The following is a 20405-nucleotide window of genomic DNA, read 5'->3' as shown; positions in this document are numbered from 1 at the left end:
ACAAGGCGAGCTATACAAGCTTTCGCTTCATACTCAAAGGAGGAACTTAAAGGACAGAACACTGGCTAAAATAAGATTATGGGGGAGACGAAAAGATCTTGCCCCATATAGTATAGATCGAGAATTATAATATCAAACAAAACCGGCTTTATAATTTTTATTTGCCATTGAAAATCGCATAAAAACAACATAGGCACTATCTAGAGGAGAAACTGCAGACTGTTCTTTTTTCTTTTTAGGAGTGTTTGTCATAACTGATTATATTTTTCGCTCTCTCCAGTACGTCTTTTAATAAGAATCATCTCTCCTTTCATTCATTCATTCATTCATTCATTCATTCATTCATTCATTCATTCATTCATTCATTCATTCATAAGCCTTTATTCACGAGGATGACCTGAGGCCTAGCACCGCGAGAGGTATGCTTTTAGTTTTTACCACTAGATGGCACCACAGTGTTTGCGATTCAGCGAATAAAGCACTAAAACGTTTGTCGATGAGGCGTGCGTTATTGTTCTGTAACAGCATTGAGTGTGAAACTGAAAAGGGCGTTACTCGGCGCAAAAAATGTCTGATTACTGTCTGGAAAGTGAAATTAATATTTTATTTCGGTACGTCTTTTTTGTCGACCATCAGTCGTCATCGCAGTCACTGCTCATGGTTTCCAGTGTCGGGCTACATAAAAACGGGTGCATGCACCGATCGAAAAATTATCGGTAAAAATGTTCGACAGCCTGTCTACCAATACCGTTATGGAATCGAACATTTTAGACACCAATCTTTCAATTTAGCCGGACGAAATTGGAGACCTATATTCCAGTGTTCTGTCCCTTTAAGCGTAACGAAGTGTTGGTACTCGTAAGTAGAGTTCATTTTTACCGCTTGTATCCCACCTATGCTTAGCCGGTAAAAAATGGGCGCAACACTTAAGCTCTGCCTTTAAGGTTCTGACGCAACAGCGAGAATGGGTCCTGCTTTGCGTAGCGGTGCTTTGATTCCAGCTTTATCGCTAATACCCTAACTTCGACTCTGTTATCTCGCACCTACTCATTAGCACACAACCGTAAGCTACCATATTATGCGAAATACTACACGACATAGATATAAAGGCCTCGTTTATCCAAGCTGCAAAGGCGTAATACCACCACATGCTTACAGCGCTAATGTGAGTGCACAACGTCGTTACAAACAGAGTACAAACGTGAAGGACATGCCGGAACCTCCGCAGGACGATGTGACAGCAGTTGACGACCAAATTGAAAGGCTTTTAGCGGAGGTCTATAAGCTCCGCAAACATCGTGAACTGCTTGCTCGTCGTAGGCCAGCAACGGAATCTCAGACCGCGAATATCAAAGCTGCCTCGACAACGACTATGTCCCATACTCCCATGCCGTTCACTGACTCCCAAAAGTCTTCTGCTGCCCTGCCTGATAACTCTTCGAAATCGTTACTGAGGTTTATGGTCACTCAGTTATATAACCTGACATCTGTGCTTTTGCGACATCTGGACTCATAATACAGATGGCGACTAGAAGATATCGCGGTGCGCTTCAGTGGAACTGTAGAGGGCTCTCCACAAAGGTTGGAGAGCTGAAATCCCGTCTTCGCATGAACAAGCTTCATGTATGGGCCATGCTACTGCAGGAGACCAACGCGTTGCCACCCATTCCTGGTTTCAGTGGATACGTGTCTCCTTCCATGGACGATCGACGTGTTCACACGGATACTCCTCCGGGAAAGGTGGCTGTATATGTTGACACACGGTTTCCTCAGGTACGCCTTGCTCTGGAAAATTGGTGTACTTCATATCAGGAGGTTGTTGCAGTGGCAGTCAAATTTGGTAAGACAACTGTTGTAGTTGTGTCAGTCTATGTAAGACCTGGTGGTGGCTCTCCCTCCCGCATAAACCTGGGATGGTTACTGAATGTTAGGCAACAATACCCGGGATGTCCAGTTTTAGTTGGTGGTGACTTCAATGCGCCTCACCCGGACTGGGGATACCCCACCTTAAGTCCTCGCGGCAGGCGAGTGCGAGACGCCTTTAGGATGCGCTGTTTATTCTCCTGAACCATCCAGATACACCAACAAGGACTGTGCTTCATACTAGGAGTGGAACAAACGCTCCAGATCTTACGTGGTGGTCAGGAAACGGCACCCCCTCGTGGCACTTAGAGCCGGAATCCTGGGGCAGTGACCATCATCCTATTGTCATCGGTCTCTATCCATCACAGGCCCGACGATTACGCCGCAAGTGTACAGTTGTTCATTGGGACAATTTCCGCGCCATTCTTCAAAATCACTCTGCGGAGTCGGCACCATCGCTTCTAGACCGCATAAAAAGAGCACTAAATGAGGCTACAACCATTACCTGGGTGGATGTTGGTCGACCAACACCGGATGTGCCTTTGCTCAACTTGTGGGCTGCTCGTCGACAAGCGGAATTGACTGCAACCAGAGACCCAACTTCTGCGCATGCACGTACAAAACTAAATTACATTACTGCTAAGGCTAGAAGGTATGAGCGTGATCTCTCACGGCGACAATGGTACCTGTGGTGCGAGCAGTTCTCCACACAGTCATCGAATGCTCATCTTTGGCGAACTTTCCATGCCATGGAGCACGGTAGTCGCCGTCCTGATGCAGCGGCCACAGCATGCTTTGCAGCAAACTTGTCTCCGAATGATTTCGCAAGACAAGCAGCATGCAAGTTTTTCCCCAAGTACGACGTGTTGCCTGCACCAGTTACAAGAACTTACTTGTGGGGCATGCCAGCCCATGTCGACAAGCTGCCATCTGCTGCCGACACCGAGGGAATCGCGAGCCCATTCTCCATGCCCGAATTGCTTGCAGCTATAGATGAGGCCAACCGAAAGACAGCGCCCGGTCCGGACTCCATTACGTACGAGGTTTACAAGAACCTCAGTGGTGATGCACTTCCTCAACTCCTTGACACCATTAACAAGGTATGGCTGGACGGCGATGTACCAGACAGCTGGAAATCGGCTATTGTGATCCCTATTCCAAAGCCGGGGAAAGCACCAACAGACCTAAGCAACTTTCGACCTATTTCTTTAACGGCAACAATTTGCAAGATTGCTGAGAAAATTCTCGCCACACGAATCTCGTGGTGGCTTGAACATCACGGTTTCTACCACCCGGCCCAGATAGGCTTTCGACCATCTATAGGCACAGAAGACGGATTGGATATCTTGGCGTCCTCCGTATTATCATCAACACGCAGCCACAATGTACGCACCGTCCTCGCCATGGATGTAGAGAAGGCTTACGATAATATCAGTCATGCTGCCATTCTGGACTCAATTGACATGCTTCATTTACCTCTTAGAGTACGCAATTTTGTAAAATCTTTTCTTGAAAGTAGACAATTCGCAATACGCCTCAATAACGAGGCCATAGGATCATTTGTCCCTCTTCGCGGCGTACCCCAGGGATCGGTGTTGTCACCAACATTATTTAATATTGCGTTTATCTCACTTGCATGGCGGTTACATGAAATTTCTGATGTTAAATTCTTAATATACGCTGATGACATCACGGTGTGGAGCACACACAACGACCTACTGACTCAATCATCGGCCCTGCAATCAGCTTTAGATATTACGTGCACATATGCATCTTCCATTGGCCTTGAACTTTCCGCCAGTAAAACTACGTTCATATCAGTCGCCAACCGCTGGGGCCGCCGTAAACTATCGGCAACTCCTATTCGTCTACATCTATCCGGAACCCCACTTCAAGAAAGTCCAACAGTAAAAATATTGGGCTTAACAATTCATGAGTCAGGAACTGGAACTACATGGCTGTCTGGCGCTAAAAAACAGGCATTACAGACACTGGGTTTGATTAGACGCATTGCTCCAAAAATGGGCGGCGCTCGCTCAGATGTTGCGAGACAGTTGGTGCGGGCAGTTGTGCAACCGCGCCTTGTTTATCAAGCCCAATTTCAGCATTTAACAAGGGCACAATGGAATCGACTTGAGGCTATAAATCGAGAGGCAATGAGGGTCATCACCTGCCTCCCTCGCATTACACCAATCGTGGCACTCCAAGAAAACGCACAACTAAACACAATAGATGAACTGGTGCAGCAACGACGTGATGCACGCAAGCTTAAGGCCACACTCTCTCACGCAACGTGTGCTCTGAAGGCTTATGCTTCGAAACATTCACTACTACCACCGCCACTGCCAGTTCTTCCACCTTGGCGTTTTGTACAGCTGAGCGATAATAAGCCGACTGATTTACGCCGACCAAGAACACAGGAAACGGCGTCGTCACTTCGCGACCGAATTATGGAACAAGACGCCCGCTTGCCACATGGTTCCATTATAATTTACGTCGACGCAAGCATCAAAGCCTGTGAAGTGATAACAGCAGTTTACTGTCCTAGCAAATCATTGAACAAGACGTCAACATTTCAATTACCGGAACCTCCATCTTCTTTTTGTGCGGAACTGCTTGCAGTGCAAGAGGCGCTTCGCTCTGTGACCGCCATTCCCATGCTTCCCACGGCCCGTATTATCATACGTACAGATGCCCTCCAGGTGACAAAGCTACTTAGACGAGTTAGTAGTAGCCCGGAAATCTGCCAGAACATACACAGTCTAGCGGCTCGCATACCAAATCCAATTCGTATTGAATGGACCCCGCGTGACCTTTTAAGTGCTCAAAGCCAAGTGGATGCTGCAACCCGCCTATCAAACTCGACATCGACATCGCCAAACCTCATAAAATTAGACAATGCCACCCTGCTTTTAACAGGAAAGGAGCACCTCCGGCGCCGTACACGTGCTCTTATACCTCCGTGTACGGTAAGCCTCCCCCACGGTCTAACCCGTGCAGAGGAGGTGGCGCTTCGGGGGATTAGAGCTGGGGTGGCCCTAACACCAGCAGTGATCCGAAAGTGGCCACAATTTCGGTATTTATATCCACACCCTGGGTGCCCCATCTGCAAGTCTAAAAATATAGAAGCAGACATCCATCACCTACTGTGGGATTGCCCAGCGTTGAAGCCAACGCGGATCCGGCACCTGGTGGCAGCTGGCCTCTCCCCCCATAATCCGGAGTCATATGCTGTTTGGACACTGGGACCGCATCATCGTTCACTCCTCGATTTCATTGCATCAGCCAACCTTTTTTCATTTATTTGACCACACCCCTCATCCATCATGACATTCCTCTTATGCCCTGAGGCAATAAACTTCGCAAAAAATACGTTGTTTATGAGTAGTGTGCCACAATGGCGATCCAAGTGCCCCCGGGAGGTTAGACTCGAATCTCAACCTTCCAAATCAAACCAGCTTCCCGAGTTGTCGGTTGATGCCATGTCTGCCATAGCATGTTGCTCCGTGACGTCATGAAGCATGGCCACCAATCCAACTGCTACCGCTAGATGCATGCTTATGAATTTTGCTCGAAATATCAACGCCGGCAAAATTTTTTGTGTAGATTACAAAAAGTTTAATACGATCGCATAAATAAAATCTGGACCTACACATTCTATTTCTTAATTGCGGGTAATGTATGCATAATGATCCTAAGTAACGTTTTCCTTGAGTTACCAGGCGTATTACCAGCAAACTAGTATGGTACTTGTGCAGCGTTTTATATACGTTTCCAGTTGAGCGGACGCAAACAGGATGCGATGAACTGGATTAGGTTGAATCATGTTTGTTCATAGTAAGCGAGAGAAGAGGCGAGATTTGTGAATAATGGGCCACATGTGCATCTATAGGGAGGGCACCATGAAGCCTCGCCAGCTGCAGATGGAAAACTGGAATGGTCGATGTGACTTTGCCAGATGCGGCTAAGAGAGAAAAAGAGAAATGTTATGCACGCAAAAAAGTTGGTGCGAGGAGAAAGGTGACTGTGTCAGCAGGCCTAGCAGCCTGTTACAAAGAAAAACATATAAAACGAAACTAAAACCTAATGCGAAGGCATGGAGTTTTTTGATATCATGGGGCGGCATTTTAGTCTGTTCGTGTTTGACACGCGCGGCGTATTCTTTACGATTCGCTTGTAAATTAACTTATTGACGAATTCTATACAGTCGCAATCTTGCATTTTCTGCTGCCTGCGCATTCTTGCGGCGCATTTTGAATCTTGCACTTTCCTGAGCGAGCTAAAATAGACGAGTCACATCGTAAACACGCACTGTACAACTTTTAAGGGAGCGAATTGTGTTTCAGCGCACTGACTCATGGGCGAATTCAGGTGGCCAACTTCTGAATTACAGCTATACATGCATTTTGCAGTGGAAACACATCGCAACCTTGCAATTAACAATTCCTTTTAGGCCTTAAGGCTTCAAAGGCTTCAGGACCTTTCATTCACTATTAAATTATTATAAGACGATAGCGCGAAGAAACTATTGCTAGACGACTGTACTGACAGTTCAGGCTCTAAGCTTTCAATGTGTTCGAGGTGCACTTGAAGCCAGTAAAGAGATCATGGCAGCTAACATTTGCGCATGAAGGGATTATTGAATGTCACTCCACACGCGTGAATTTACAATTCCCCGAAATTTAAGCTCAATCGGTGCAGCATATATTTCTAAAATGATTTGTATTAACATTTCGAAAGCAGCTTGCTGGTCTGGCAGCCATTAGCCGCTGACGTCACAGCGGCATATCACCCCTATGTCATCTGCTATTCGCAGTGTCGGCTGCACTCGTGCATGTACGCCGTGAACCTTGCCCCCTGAGAGTTGTTTTTTCTTCAACAAAAAGATTTTATTTGCATTCTTTGAGAAGCTTTCACTATTATATGTGCCCTTAGTGATCCTCGGAGAACTGGACATGTTTTAGGCTTCCGTCTAGAGATTGTCGAGGAGGTCGAAATCGATGGGCTCATAGTGTATTATTTAAGCATATGACTCATGCTGCATTTTTAAGCATACAATCAGAAATATATTGTTATTACGTTATGGAGAGTTGGCTTGTTTTAGCAAAAAGTGCTTCCGCATATGAAAAGCGAGATATCAATGCTTTCTCCCGCCGTGTGCGCCGCGAGAGGGGGGAAGGGTTAGCGTTGTGTTGCTCATTGCTGAGCTATTGCCCGTCGCGCTTGCAGTCCAAAAACTAAGAGGAACATTCAAACAAGCATAACTTGACACGAGAGAACACCTTGCGACGCCAGAGGAGCAGACAAAACTTTTGAACGAAGTGGCACCTCTCGATATGCTGTTAGAGATGACGAAGAGTGTGCAAATCGAACTTAAATATTTTCGGCTGGTAAAGCCTTTCTACAAAGCTATGTTCAGTCTGGCCACGGTCAGCACACGAAAGCATGCGCTGCCGCCGCCGATTCAGTCCCATCATAACAAAACCAAACGCGATTCGAATGCGTTTCACTGCCCGCACTGAGCAAGAGACCCCCAGCTGCCGTCTCCGTTTCGCCTCGCCCGCAGTCGCACTCGCGAATGCGACCGACTCCCGAGCCTAACCTTGTGTTCTGATTCTTCTCCAGCAAATGACTCGCGAGTGCTTCAACGTAGACATACACCATTTAGTATTTAGTGTGTGTGAGCCCTGAACGTACTCAGGAATACGGTGGTTCGCGGATTATGACTGCGCCCCTAGCGTGTTTGTTTGTATAGCTTCGTCATATAACTGAATGTATGCTGCTCGTTCGTACGGCATAAAATACAAGCTGAGCTAGCAATACCCGAAATATTCTCTTTTAACACCAGTTGCACCTTTATTTGTTTACAAAATGCAAAAGCTGCAAGAAACATCATCGATGCTACGTCCTCCGCCTTCCCCGGGTACCCACAAGCGGCGCCGATATTTTCCGGCTGCGCGTGCCCGACAGGGTCACATTTCGACGCTTCCCGCTCATTGTGAACGCGATTTCGTGCACGAACCTCACACTACGAAGATAGGTGACCGTCGGGTGTGCTGGCATGGTCGCCGTTTTAATGCGACAGATCAGTGCGTCGATAAGCTAAGGAACCTAACCGCGTAGCCGACTGACTGTGACCGTGCCTTAACTATGGCGAAGAAAACATACCTTATATTCTATCGTTTTTGGGCAGTAACAATTTCATGAAGCCCTTCTGCATGAGAGAAGACCATTGTGTCAATCGTTCATGACAGAAAGCGTCATGTCCTTTGATATTGCAGTTTGCATTGCAGACGACGCTCTGCCATTATTCTCTTGTGACGTCACATGGGCATTTAAAATTGGCGGTCGCACTCGGTAAAAGAGGAGCTTCGCGATTCTGGTTTCTAGCGCGTATTTTGCAATTAGTGCCGCGCTCTAGGCGCTAAACCTTTGCGAGTAGAATGACAGACTTGTAGTTTATTCACAGAAGTATTTAACGGGAATATATCGAACGCACACATCATCGTCTCTTTAAGGTTGTTTATATGCTAGGCTAGGAAGCCCTCGCCAAAGAAAACATCTGATGTCTTTGCTGGTCACCGCGGCATACCACGCCTACAGCTAAACTCCATGAAGCGAAAAACTTTCGAATAACGGGAGAACTTCACCCGGCGATGTCTCCAACGCACACGCGGCGCAAAAAAGTCTTTTTTTTGCGCCCGATCTAGCATGGTCAGATATTTTCGTCCCGCGGCCGCCTCTTCGCCGCGTCCGATGAAAGTGTGTTGACCAGCGTGCAGAACATGGTTATCGTATCCTCGCCCTCTACAATGGCCGCCTTCGTTCTTTTGCGAGTACATTTTTGCAAATATCGTCAATAGAACCGTTTCATATGGCATGAATCGTCACATTTCTAGTGAAGCATAATCAAATCTAGGATCGAAGCTAGCGCATGTTCTCGCAGCGGCAGAGGCGTCGTTTGAAAAAGCTGCCGACACGGAACGCGGACCGGTGGCTTCTCAGGTAAAGTAAATGAAAGTGTTCACTCCCTGCAATGATTCATTGGGTCGCTAATTATATTGAAAACGGCGTATAGAATTCTTAGAAGCACTGTTCTCGCGTCAGTTATGATGCGGAAGCATTTACAAGATTCCAAGGCGAGTAAATATGCAGCAATTATCTGCATTACCATGGCTGATCTAGGGGTTTCTTCTCTCGTTGCTGCTGCGGTAGTGTGCGCGAACAACGCTAAAACCAAGCCAGATGTACAATCCATTGAAATGTCTTGTAAGGCTAAAGGGAAGGAAAAGCTTAAACAAATATAATAACAAACGTACTGCAAAAGCCAAGAACGTAGTGGCCAGTGAAGCAGCGCATTTGCCTGGTTTCTACCCTAAAATAAAAGGTACAAGGGCATAGCCTGTTGCTTTCTTTTTTGTTTTCTTTACGCTTTTTGTCACTTCGTGAGGTGCTATCCCGTAGTATGCTGTAGCCGTTTCGTTTACGCCCGGCAGCCAGGACACGTCGTTGTGACGGTAGAGTGCTTCAATGTGCGAACCGTGGGAGTGGCACCCTACAGAAGGCTACACACTCCGCTTCGACCGACGGCGGTGCGCCAGCGGCATTCGCTCCCTGAAGTATTGTGCAGTTTTCGCAGCGCGCTTACTTGACTTTTCTCCCGGAGAATTTCACAGTGAAAGTTCGCTCCTTGGAGGTCGGCCTTTACGTCAATATATATATTAGTCAGCTCCGTCCCACAAGTATTTAAACCTAACAGCCACTGCTCGCCTGGCTTGCGCTTGCTCAGGAACTTGAAAGCCTACACCTCGCACCGTGCGTTCGCAGTTTTCGCAGATGCTTCGTGCTTTTGATGCCCGTTCTTTATGGACACCTGGTTACGGCACTCGACTACTGTTCCCAAGAACGCGGGATCGAATCCCGGCCTCGGCGGCCGCTTTTCGATGAAGGCGAAAAGCAAGGTGCCCATGTGCTGTGCGATGTCAGTGCATGTTAAAAAACCTTAGGTGGTCGAAATTTCCGGAGTCCTCCACTACGGCGTCTCTCATAGCCTGAGCCGCTTTGGGACGTTAAACCCCGCCCCGCCGGGGTGGTGCAGTGGTAAGACGCCCGACTACTGTCCGGAATACCCGGGTTCGAACCCGACCTCGGCGGCTGCGTTTCGATGGAGGCGAAACGAAGAGGCGTCCGTGTGCTTTGCAATGTCTGCGCAAGATCCCCAGGTGGTCGAAATTACTCCGTAGACCTCCACCACGGTTCCTCTTTCCCTCTTTCCACTTTCACTCCCACCTTCCTCCCTTCCCTCACGGCGCGATTCAGGTGTCCACAGAACAAGTACGACAGATACTGCGCCTTTCCCCTTCTATAAACCAATTATTATTATTATTATTAAACCCCACAAACCAACCAACCATGGAGCTTGCGTTTGGAAATAACAAGGGTTGCCCGCAATAGCACATACACAGGCGTTGTTGTTGTTGTTGTGGCTGTAGGAAGAAGGAAAAGAAAATACACGGGCCTGCTACTGGCTCTGTAGCTGAGCCACCTCCGCTGTCTCGTGCAGACGGAACAGAAAATAGAGAAGGAAGAGGGAAAGAAAGACGCGCGCCGCAACAACAGCCGTCGTCCACCACCGAAGCGGTGGCGGGTGCAATGACGGCCTACAACAAATAAAAATTCGGTGGCAGGCTAGCCCCCGCCGCAAGTGGGGGTGAACTACCTGCCCCAGCCCCCCTGTATAAAGGTCTAAAAGGGCAATGTCGCACGTGACCGGCTATCGCCGCATGAACTGACCAATTGCGCGACGTCGAGTAGCGTCCAGCAGGGGCCGCCGACCACGGCCGTGTAGTTGTTACTAGCTGTCTGCGCTGCTCCGAAGAGTGCCAAGATGGCAAGTGGCGTGCACTTGAGGAGCACAGCAGCGATCTCGGCGGGGCGAAGAGCGTCCATAATCTGCGAAACAGGAAATGTAACAAAAATGTCTTTGAGGGAGGGAAAAACAGTATAATTGTGTCTCTATCAGCGGACACACAACTGCACCACGGAAGAAACGATGAAGTAATAAAGGAGGAATAAGCGCCATGGGCAGGTTTCCCGGTTAGGTTAAACCATCCATGGTTGGGAACTTGCGTTGACAATGCAAAATAAAAAAGGACCTGTTTTGAGTTGCACCCTGTGGGAAAGGTGTAGAATAGGTTTCCCCACGGCAAGGATGTGATACCTTGTTTCGGGCTAAACGGCTAAACAACAGAAAGTCATTAAAAAAATTAGCAGGTTTTTACTAATTTTAAGTCTAAAGGTTTAGCTGTTAGGCGGTGTTTGTCTTTTGTTCGCTCTAAATTTTGATTTGGTTACTATGTAGGATACACATATTAGGCAACGTGTTCAAGGTCGCAGCGTAACCCTGTCCGACTCGACAGTAGAAGCACTCGCATCACTTGCCATCCTAGCCTAGTCTGGCGTGCCATAGCAATTTCGCGGTGCGCATATGCAAACAACCATGGCCTGAACCAGATACCAGTCCCATGGCGTCGGAGCTGAGTCACTGTTGGTGCCACACGAACGAAACATTCCTGCTGTCCGACTAACCCGATAATGACCCCTGAGGCGTGATGGAGGGAACTTTTGCCAATGTCCGTCGACACACCTATCAAAGACTTCGAGTGCGCGGCCCCCTCCCTGCCTTCCTTTGTGCAGTCTCTTTTGGGACCGCGAAGCACCCCTCAGTTGGCGCTTGACTAAAGGTGAGCTGTTGCTGCTTGGTTTGGCAAGGTCACACTCAAGGTCAAGTCACGCACATCCTGAAAGCCCAGTTAGACCTCGTGAAATAATGCATTCGCGATAAAATAAGGCTTCGGTAAGGGACAGAATTTTAAGGTTGTCTCAATTGGTGCTTCTGTTTACCCTCGCGCAAAGTTGTGGTACACTTTGTATTCACGGCACTTTTCTATGACGACATTAGCGTTTAGGGCTTTTCTTATGACCTCATCACACTCTGACTGTGTTGTAACGTCATAATGTTTCCGTGCGGTGTTAGCACTCATTCCCTGATAACATTTTCACTAACTACAAGTCGTCAGTAAGGTGTCACTAATGAGTTATCTACTACCTCTAGTGCAAGCTCTGTTCGTGTTATTATTTTAGGAGCGTTTGTGGTATTGATATTCACTAATTATTTCTTACTAAATTGGAGATAATAATTAGCCGACGCTACGAACCCCTTTAGTACTTGCGGTTCACTTATCATTTATGCGACTGCAGTCGAAGCATTGGCGGCCGGTTAAATCATTAAATATATTTCGCTAACTAGGGGTCACAATTTTGGCATCACAAGTTTTTGATGACTCAAACATTCAGTGTATACGTTTAGTTTTAGTTCGCTATTTCTTTCTTATACCCAGTTGAAATGCCTTTAAATTTGTTACATTCATCCCATTTACCCACTTTTATTCTCTAACTACAGTGAAATATTTAGATATCACTAGCGAGCACTCATCACGTACTCAATCAAGTACTCAATCACCAATTATCCATGTACCGTTATTCAATAGTCTTATGCTCCTGTCCCATGAATGACATCTCTATACTTGCCTTTTTACCACCGCACAATTCCAAAGCGAACGTTCGCCGGCAGTTTTTCTGGTTACTCAACCTAACAACAATCTAACAAAACATCCTCTGAACGTTCGCGTAGCGCTGCCTGCCTTTAAGTTCTGCGTAATTTTCTGTACTAGTGAAGGAAGAAGGTCAGTAGATCTCGTTTGAATGCATCAGACAAATCAGACATGCGTCACAAAAATCTGCAAGCCATTCCTTCCAAAAAGTACAAGAGAAATTTTTGCGTTTGCTTTAGCCTATTAGTTTTTCAGTTAAATGCTACTGTAATGCAAAAATTTCTAACCTCACTGCACGCGAAAGACATTGCAGCTAATGTTTCCTTGTTCGGCAATTATCATTGCGTTAGTATTAAGAGCCGCGTTCATCTAAAAGTTTGTAGACACTTGAACTGGGCATCTAAAAGTGTTACGCAACATCATCAATGGTTTATGATGTGGCGCTTAACGTATTTCATACACACTTATCAGGTTACTGCCGTAAGCTATCACATCATGTGGAGAACCAATAGACGTAGATATTGAGCTCCGCTTTAGCAAGACCGAATGAACTTGCCTGCACAGCCACACACAACTGCACCACGGAAGAAACGATGAAGTAATAAAGGAGGAATAAGCGCCATGGGCAGGTTTCCTGGTTAGTTTAAACCATCCATGGTTGGATGGTTTAACCTCTTTGACTCGCCTCTTTGGCGTCTTTGACTCGAGATTCAAGGGTCCCCGTGCATCGGATTATCGTATCGGCCCTCGATCTCAGTGCAGTTTCCTTAGGTTTATGTTCCTGCGTGCAAACTGGGCCATGTAACGTGGTTCCTTGACGTCACACTATCCGGCAGTTAATTAGTGCACTGTCTTTTCACCTGCCGCCTACCACCTGCCACCAGAGTTATCTTATTAGGAAATGACTAATCCGACCGGAAAAGAACTCGTTCTTGTTTTTGAAGCAGCTGCGCAAACAGGTGCACAGCCACGCCGAGGCACTTTCCATCGCCACACGATTACGAGAACGTGGAGGCGAGGGGGAGGATCTTGCTTCAGAGCGTGAGATGCAGCTCGCCATAAGGGGAGATTTAATTGATGGTCAATGTGTCTCACCTAATTCAATGACACAAAGTTTGGCAACATGAAGAGCAAAACTTGTACAGCATAGGTTTGGCAAGAGAGTAGAGTTTCGCCCTATATTCTGTGCGTTTTGTTCGCCGACAACTGTGATGCTGAAAGGTCCGACGCCTAGTGATCTACAGACCGAGGCTTTTAGCTCTATCACATTAAAAGGCCATGCGTGCGCTGTGGGGGGAAAAGTAATGAACATGGTTCTGGCAGTAGGTAAATCGGAGGTAAAACGAGAAGCACTAAATATAGGGCCATTTTTAACCTACGCCAGCGACACTAGTGCGTTGAAAAAGCCATTGGAGATATCGAAGTTTCTCTACACTGGTGTAGCAAGTGTAGGGTTAAAATAGGGCCCTAAGGTGTGGGTAGTGTGACATCACTGGACAACACTAACAAACTGAATTAGTAGGTTTTGCCACATCACAACCTTGAGTGAGCAAGGTGAGAGTGAAATTGAGCCGTTCAGAACCTATGTATCCCAAGTCATAAAGACTATCCCTAAGCCACACAGGCAAGCTCATATGTCGGGTAAAACAAGGATTTACATCTACCGCGTGTTTAAACGAATCACTAAACTATGTTGTAAAAATGTCTTTTCAGCTGTAAATTCAGGGTCTATGAACAGTTCTAGTAAATTTGGCTGACTCCGCCTTTAGGGGTATGATAAGATAGCGTTTATGGCTTCCGTCGGTGGCTCCTTTTTGCAGAACTCTAGCGCGCGTATATACAGTTTGAGACTGGATTTGTATCTAATCCCTTAATTTATTTAATTTCTTAATATTATCTCGCACATATTCGTTTGCATACAGTCGTAACCAACTTATATCTATTGAAGACCATCCCACAGACATAACTACAGGCAGCGTGCAACCCTACGCCTCAGCCACAGGCGGCTAGTTTGCGAAGTACATACGGAAGAGAATAGAGCCATCCGCCCCGGCTGCTCGTCGTATATTCCTCTGAAACCGTTGTGTCGTGAACTCATTTTCTTACGCTGATTACATCGTGACACGAGCAGCGTCTGTTTACGAAGCGCTGTCAGACATCGGGGAATCTGCGCGCTAGAAACACGTCTCAGTCCGGATTAATTTGTCATTAGCTCAGCAGATAACATGGCAGCAAGGGCGCTGTTCGGGTTCATTAATTGGTTGAATTTCACAAGGCGACTCGGGCTATGAGAGACGCCGTAGTGGAGGGCTCCGGAAATGTCGATTACCTGGCGTTCTTTAACTTGCGCTGATATCGCACAGCACGTGGGCGCCTTGTTTTCTGCCTTCATCGAAAAGCGGTCGCCGTGACCAGGGTTCGATTTGAAATCCTTGGAAACAGCAGTTCGCTTTGTTCTCTTCCTGTAAATTTTTATCAAAGTATTCGTAGCTATCACTACATTGCGAATGACGTTCAGAAATTCGCATATAGGTATGACTAGCGAAATAGCTTGTTATTGCTTGGTGCTATGAATAGTTTACCTTTATAGCGCAGCGTTGGGAGTTTTGTTGCGTCTAATTTTTATCTTCCATATTTCTTGAGAGCAAAATAAATATAGGGTAATAGAACGCGCCCGAGGCAAAGGTCAAAATGAATTGACACGAACGGTGCTCCGAGACGTGTTGAATGCATTAACTTGTGTGAATGCGGCTTGTTAAGCTTCAAAAATATTTTTGCGTGTGTATAATGTACTACATTAGAGGGTGCTGCTTTATGGAACTTGTAATTTGCCGAAATTGAAACGTCCGCTTTATTATGTGATTCTATCTACAACTGTACAGTAATGAATCAGATTGCGGCACGCGTATTCCGGATAAAAATAATTTCTTCGTCGTCAAGAAATTGAGGTCAATTACCAGCAATTATATATAGGAGGCTTTCGTACTGCATTCGCTGGATTGAATAGTATCGCTTACCTCAGGCAACGCAAAAAACGTCACTGATGACATTTGCTAGAGTTACCTGCGGTTAATGGTAGAACATTTTGTTCTGTAGCCAATTGCAATTTCATATAATCGCATTTTAGTAGAGGCGATTATTATGAGACGTTTGTTGGTATTTGTTAATATTATTAGATAACTAATAATTGTTGCTGATAATTGATGCTATTGCTTGGCAATTGGGAATCTTGATTATTTGAAATATTTATTGCTTATTAGCAACTGCTTGTACACATATACTTCACCAGACCGTTTGTACAGGAATCTGATTGATTATGTTCTTTGCGGCAGAGATGGAGAAGCGCTATACAAGCAGTAAAAACAAGGCCTGGGGCCGATTGTGGCACTGATCATCAGTATTTTGTTGCCAAATTTAGGCTCCTATTGAGGAAAACGCAGGAAACTAGAAGGCATTTCAGGTATGATCTGGATCAAATTCCATCAGAATATGCTGTGGAAGTGAGGATTCGATTTCAAGAATTAGGTCTAGAAGACAGAGTGCCTGAAGAGATGTGGACTGATGTTCGTGATATAATAAAGAAGTTGTTAGCAAGGTAGTTCCAAAGGAAAAAAAAAATGCAAGAAAGCAAACTGGTTATCTGAAGAGGCTTTGCAAATAGCTGAGGACAGGAGGATATGGCAAAAATTATGGGGGAAAGAGAAAGATACAAGGTTCTCAATGCGGATTTTCAGAAAATAGAAAGGAGAGATAAGAATGCCTCCCTGAACATACAATGAAAAACAGTTGAGGACAACAGCCAATTGAGGAACACAAGAGCTCTGTATAAGACGCTCAAAGATATCAAAGGAAGCTTCTGTGCTAAGCTGGGCATGATAAAGGATAAACGAGGCAGGGACCTCACTGAAGCCTCAGAGATAAAGAAGAGGAGGCAAGAATACACAGAAGAACTGTACAAGAAGGACTCGGATGTGCAAACCCAACATAAGACGGTTGTGATTACTGATCTCGAGCCGGGCATCCTGAAGAGTGAATTTGAATGGGCCTTAGCCAGCCTTGCTAAGAACAAAGCTAGCGGAATTGATGGCATTCCAGCTGAGTTGCTTCAAAACCTCAACCATGATGCTGTTAACGTTCTGTATACATTATGTCAGCAAATTTGGACAACACTGTAGTGGCCACAGGATTGGAGGAGTTCAGTTTACATCCCCATTCCAAAGAAAGACAGTGCCAAAGATTGTTCCAACTACTGCATGATCGCGCTTATTTCGCATGCTAGCAAAGTGATGCTGAAAATCCTCCAAGGTAGGCTGCAGCCGTATGTGGATCGGGAGCTTCCGGACGTGCAAGCTGGGTTTCGCAAGGACAGAGGAACTAGAGATCAGATTGCCAACCCTAGCTGGATCATGGAAAAAGCAAAAGAGTTCCAGAAACTCATCTACTTCTGCTTTATTGATTATGCGAAAGCGTTTAACTGTGTAGATCACAACAGATTGTGGCAAAATCTCCAAGAGGTGGGAGTTCCAATTCACCTCATCTGTCTCTCAGGAACCTGTACGAAGGACAAGAAGCCAGAGTCAGAACTGGGCATGGTCTTACTGATTGGTTCCCGATTGACAAAGGAGTGAGACAAGGCTGCATACTGTCGCCCTGCCTATTTAACCTATATGCTGAGTGCATCATGAGGAAGGCCGGTCTGAACGAGTCTTCAGCTGGAGTGAAGATAGCTGGAAAACGTATTAACAACCTTAGAAGTGCAGATGATACCACTTGAATGGAAGAAAGTGAAGTGGAACTCAAGAGGACTTCTGAGGCGCGTACAAGAAGAGAGTGAGAACATTGGGCTTAAACTGAACGTTAAAAAGACAAAGATCATGGCGTCTTGTTCTATTAAGTCCTGGAGCATCAAGGGAGCATAAGTGGAAGCTGTGACAGATTTTCTCTTTGGGCTCCAAGATTACCCCGAAAGAGGCTGCAGCCATGAAATTAGGGGACGCCTGTTTCTGAGAAATGGAGCCATGGCTAGCCTTGACCGTATAGTAAAGAGCAGAGACATTAGACTGCTAACCAAGATCCGTATAACTCGTACTATGGTCTTTCCAGTTGTGATGTATGGATGCGAGAGTTGGACTGTGAAGAAGGTTGACCACCGAAGAATTGACGCGTTTGAATTGTGGTGCTGGCGGAGACTCTTGAGAGTTCCTTGGACTGCCAGAAGATCAAATCAGACGATATTGCCGACCATAAACCCTGACAAAGTTAAAGCACAGCTACTTTGGCCATCTGATGACAAGAGAGGAGTTGCCGGAGAAAGCTTTGATGTTGGGAAAGGTTGAGGGTCACCGGAGAAGGGGTAGGCAGCGAACGCGATTGTTAGATGCCATCCTAGAGGCGCTGCAGATGAAGTTGTGATGTTAAGCAGAGGTGAGAGACCGGAAAGCGTGGCGTGGTATGGTCCATAAGGCCACGAAGAGTCGGACACGATTGAACGACTGCACTGAACTGAACTGCTTTTAGTGGGACTGGTTGTGATTTGTTGTAATCAATGCTGCAGGAGTAATGTGTATTGATAACGATATTGGTTGCTCATGTTTTACTGTTATAAAGAATATCATGGCTGACCTTATCTTGACCCCGGATGCTTCCTTGCACCGCCCATATTTTGGTGACGTGACGTTTTTAGCGGCGCTGCTCTTTCGGAGACGCTGTGTTTTCCTTCTAAATGGATATTTATTGCTTCGCATTAGTAATTTATTTTTGAGCGAATTCACACTTTTATCTGCGACTTTATACATGAACTGCGTCATGTAAACGAGTGCAGTGTATGCTAAGCCCCTAATGCCGGGGCGTTTATCTGTAAAAGCTACGCAATACTACGAAAGCAAAATCTCGTGAGTGAGGCCGATGAAGCGATGCATAAGCGAGCGCTTCCCGTGGAATATTATTGCGTACAGGTTGCATCCGGTTGAGGCGCCACAAAATGTGCCGTTGAAAGGTGCTCGCAATGCAACGACATGATTAAATTTAAAGAAAGGAAACGGGAAACGCAGTCGTTTCCTCTGCTAAGGCAATTTGTCAATGGGTGACGCAAACACTCGAATCTGGGCTCCACATTGCAGCTGGTTCTTTATCTCTCTGATAAGCAATAATGCACTAATATGCAATAGATCCAGAGTCATTTGACTCACAATGCAAATTCTGCGGGGAGAAGGTGGACCTGTACCATATGGTGTGGGCATGACAGCGAACTCAGATTGTCAGTATTAATAACCACCCAACGCAGGAGGGGTGGGAGGCAGCTTTGACCAGCTCGGACGCAAGGGGTCATAAAGAGCTCATCGAAAGAGCGCGGACGGCAGCCTACGCCAATGGGGTTCCGGCCTGAGGACTCCAACCGCCGCTACAACCTCCTAAGCATTTTCATTAAAATATTTTTACCACCAATCTATCTTGTTTGCAGGAGGCACGTGGCGCGTGTAAGCGTCAGTTTCTCCCTGATGGCTACAAGGTCATCAACGTTTGCGCGCCTACACCAGACAAAATGTTCTGCTCCAGGTCACGGCAGAAGGCCCCGCCTCGGTGGTGCAGTTGTACTGTGCCCGACTACTGTGCCGGAGTACCCGGGTTCGATCCTGACCGCGGCGGCTGCGTTTAATTGGAGGCGAAACAAAGACGCGTCCGCGTGCTGTGCGATTTCAGAGTTCGTTAAAGATCCCTAGGTGGTTGAAATTACTCCGGAGACCTCCACTATAGTTCCTCTTTCTCTCTTTCCATTTTCACTTCCACCTTTCTTTCTTCTCTTACGGAGCGGTTCAGGTGTTCACAAAAACAAGTGTGGCAGATACTGCACCTTACCCTTCCCGTGAACTGGAACGGGCTAGAACAAAAAATGAGGATCGTGAACGTCTTTACGTTTTTTGTGTCCTCTCAGCGACACTTCAACCGCAGAGACTCGTCTCCTGAGAGTACTTTCGAAAACGACTCCTAGGCGGCTTTCAGTGGTGTCCTTATTAGGGTGCCTCGATGCGCGCGCCCCCCTCCTCCGCTCCGGAGGGCGCTTCCGAGGGCGCGCGTATCGAGGCACTCTAGTCCTTATAAGCGGTGCAAGGTGTAATAAAGCCTCTTTCAAGGGTCTTGGGCCTTGCGAATCTAATCTTAAAACAAGGCGTAGCTGGCATCTGTTGAGATGCCATATTGTTTTGTGGCGTCGCACTACCCGTCGAATAATCAGTGTTCGGTAATGCTGGCTGCGGACATTTGTCAGAACCTTGCCGTGAAGTTTCGCTAACAGCACAGACAACGTTGACAAAGGTGTATTTTCTGCAGAACAGCGCATTTAACGCTATCGCGCTATTCTGTTCACCATTCAATTACTATACCAGCCTTCTGTTTACACATGTTAGCTGTGAGCGGTAAAGGTCGCGTTCGCTGCAGCTAGTATTTAGACATGATGCTCCAAGTGACGTGCCACAGTACCACTGACATGGGATGCATGCATCATAGTAGTACGGGCAGTCAAAGAGTACGATTTGAAAGTATGGCCTCGTGGCCAGTTGAAAAGACCATGAGAAAAACATTTATTGGAATTCAAAATATACAAGAACACTACTCGTGTCGCTCGTTTCAATAAAGACAGCATGCCGTTAGGCATAAAAAATAAACGCCGTGGGAAGTTATCGGCGGGTTCTCCTGCTTCACAACAGCACGCGAGTTCACAGGTCTATAAAATGACAAGCGGCTATCACGAAATTTGGCGTCATGGAGCTTAACAATCCACCGTACTGTACACCCCCACTTTGCCTCCTGTGAATGTTTTTCTGATATTTGGATTCCGAGCACATCTGTCCACCCATGATGTGCGTCTGCAACTCAAACGCGAAGTCATTGATCCCACACGCAGAAACAGTGACCGAGCACTTCTATCCCTCA

At 46.5% G+C, this 20405-nt stretch overlaps 1 protein-coding gene across 1 annotated transcript in view; it reads right to left on the bottom strand.

Annotated features, from left to right (window-relative positions):
• Window positions 1-20405, bottom strand: part of LOC146178912 (ATP-binding cassette sub-family C member 2-like) — a 123515-nt gene that overhangs the window by 77408 nt on the left and 25702 nt on the right. Inside the window, exon 2 of the mRNA XM_084578654.1 lies at window positions 10657-10815. Coding sequence (XP_084434780.1) covers window positions 10657-10812 — 156 coding nt within the window. The 5' untranslated portion in view covers window positions 10813-10815. The remainder of the gene's footprint in view (window positions 1-10656; window positions 10816-20405) is intronic.

The sequence above is a fragment of the Amblyomma maculatum genome, chromosome 9, assembly GCF_055883805.1.
Source record: "Amblyomma maculatum isolate TAMU_Amacu chromosome 9, ASM5588380v1, whole genome shotgun sequence".
Taxonomy (NCBI): Eukaryota; Metazoa; Arthropoda; class Arachnida; order Ixodida; family Ixodidae; genus Amblyomma; species Amblyomma maculatum.
The sequence above is the reverse complement of the archived record's forward strand: the minus strand, read 5'-3'. Positions and strand labels throughout refer to the sequence as shown.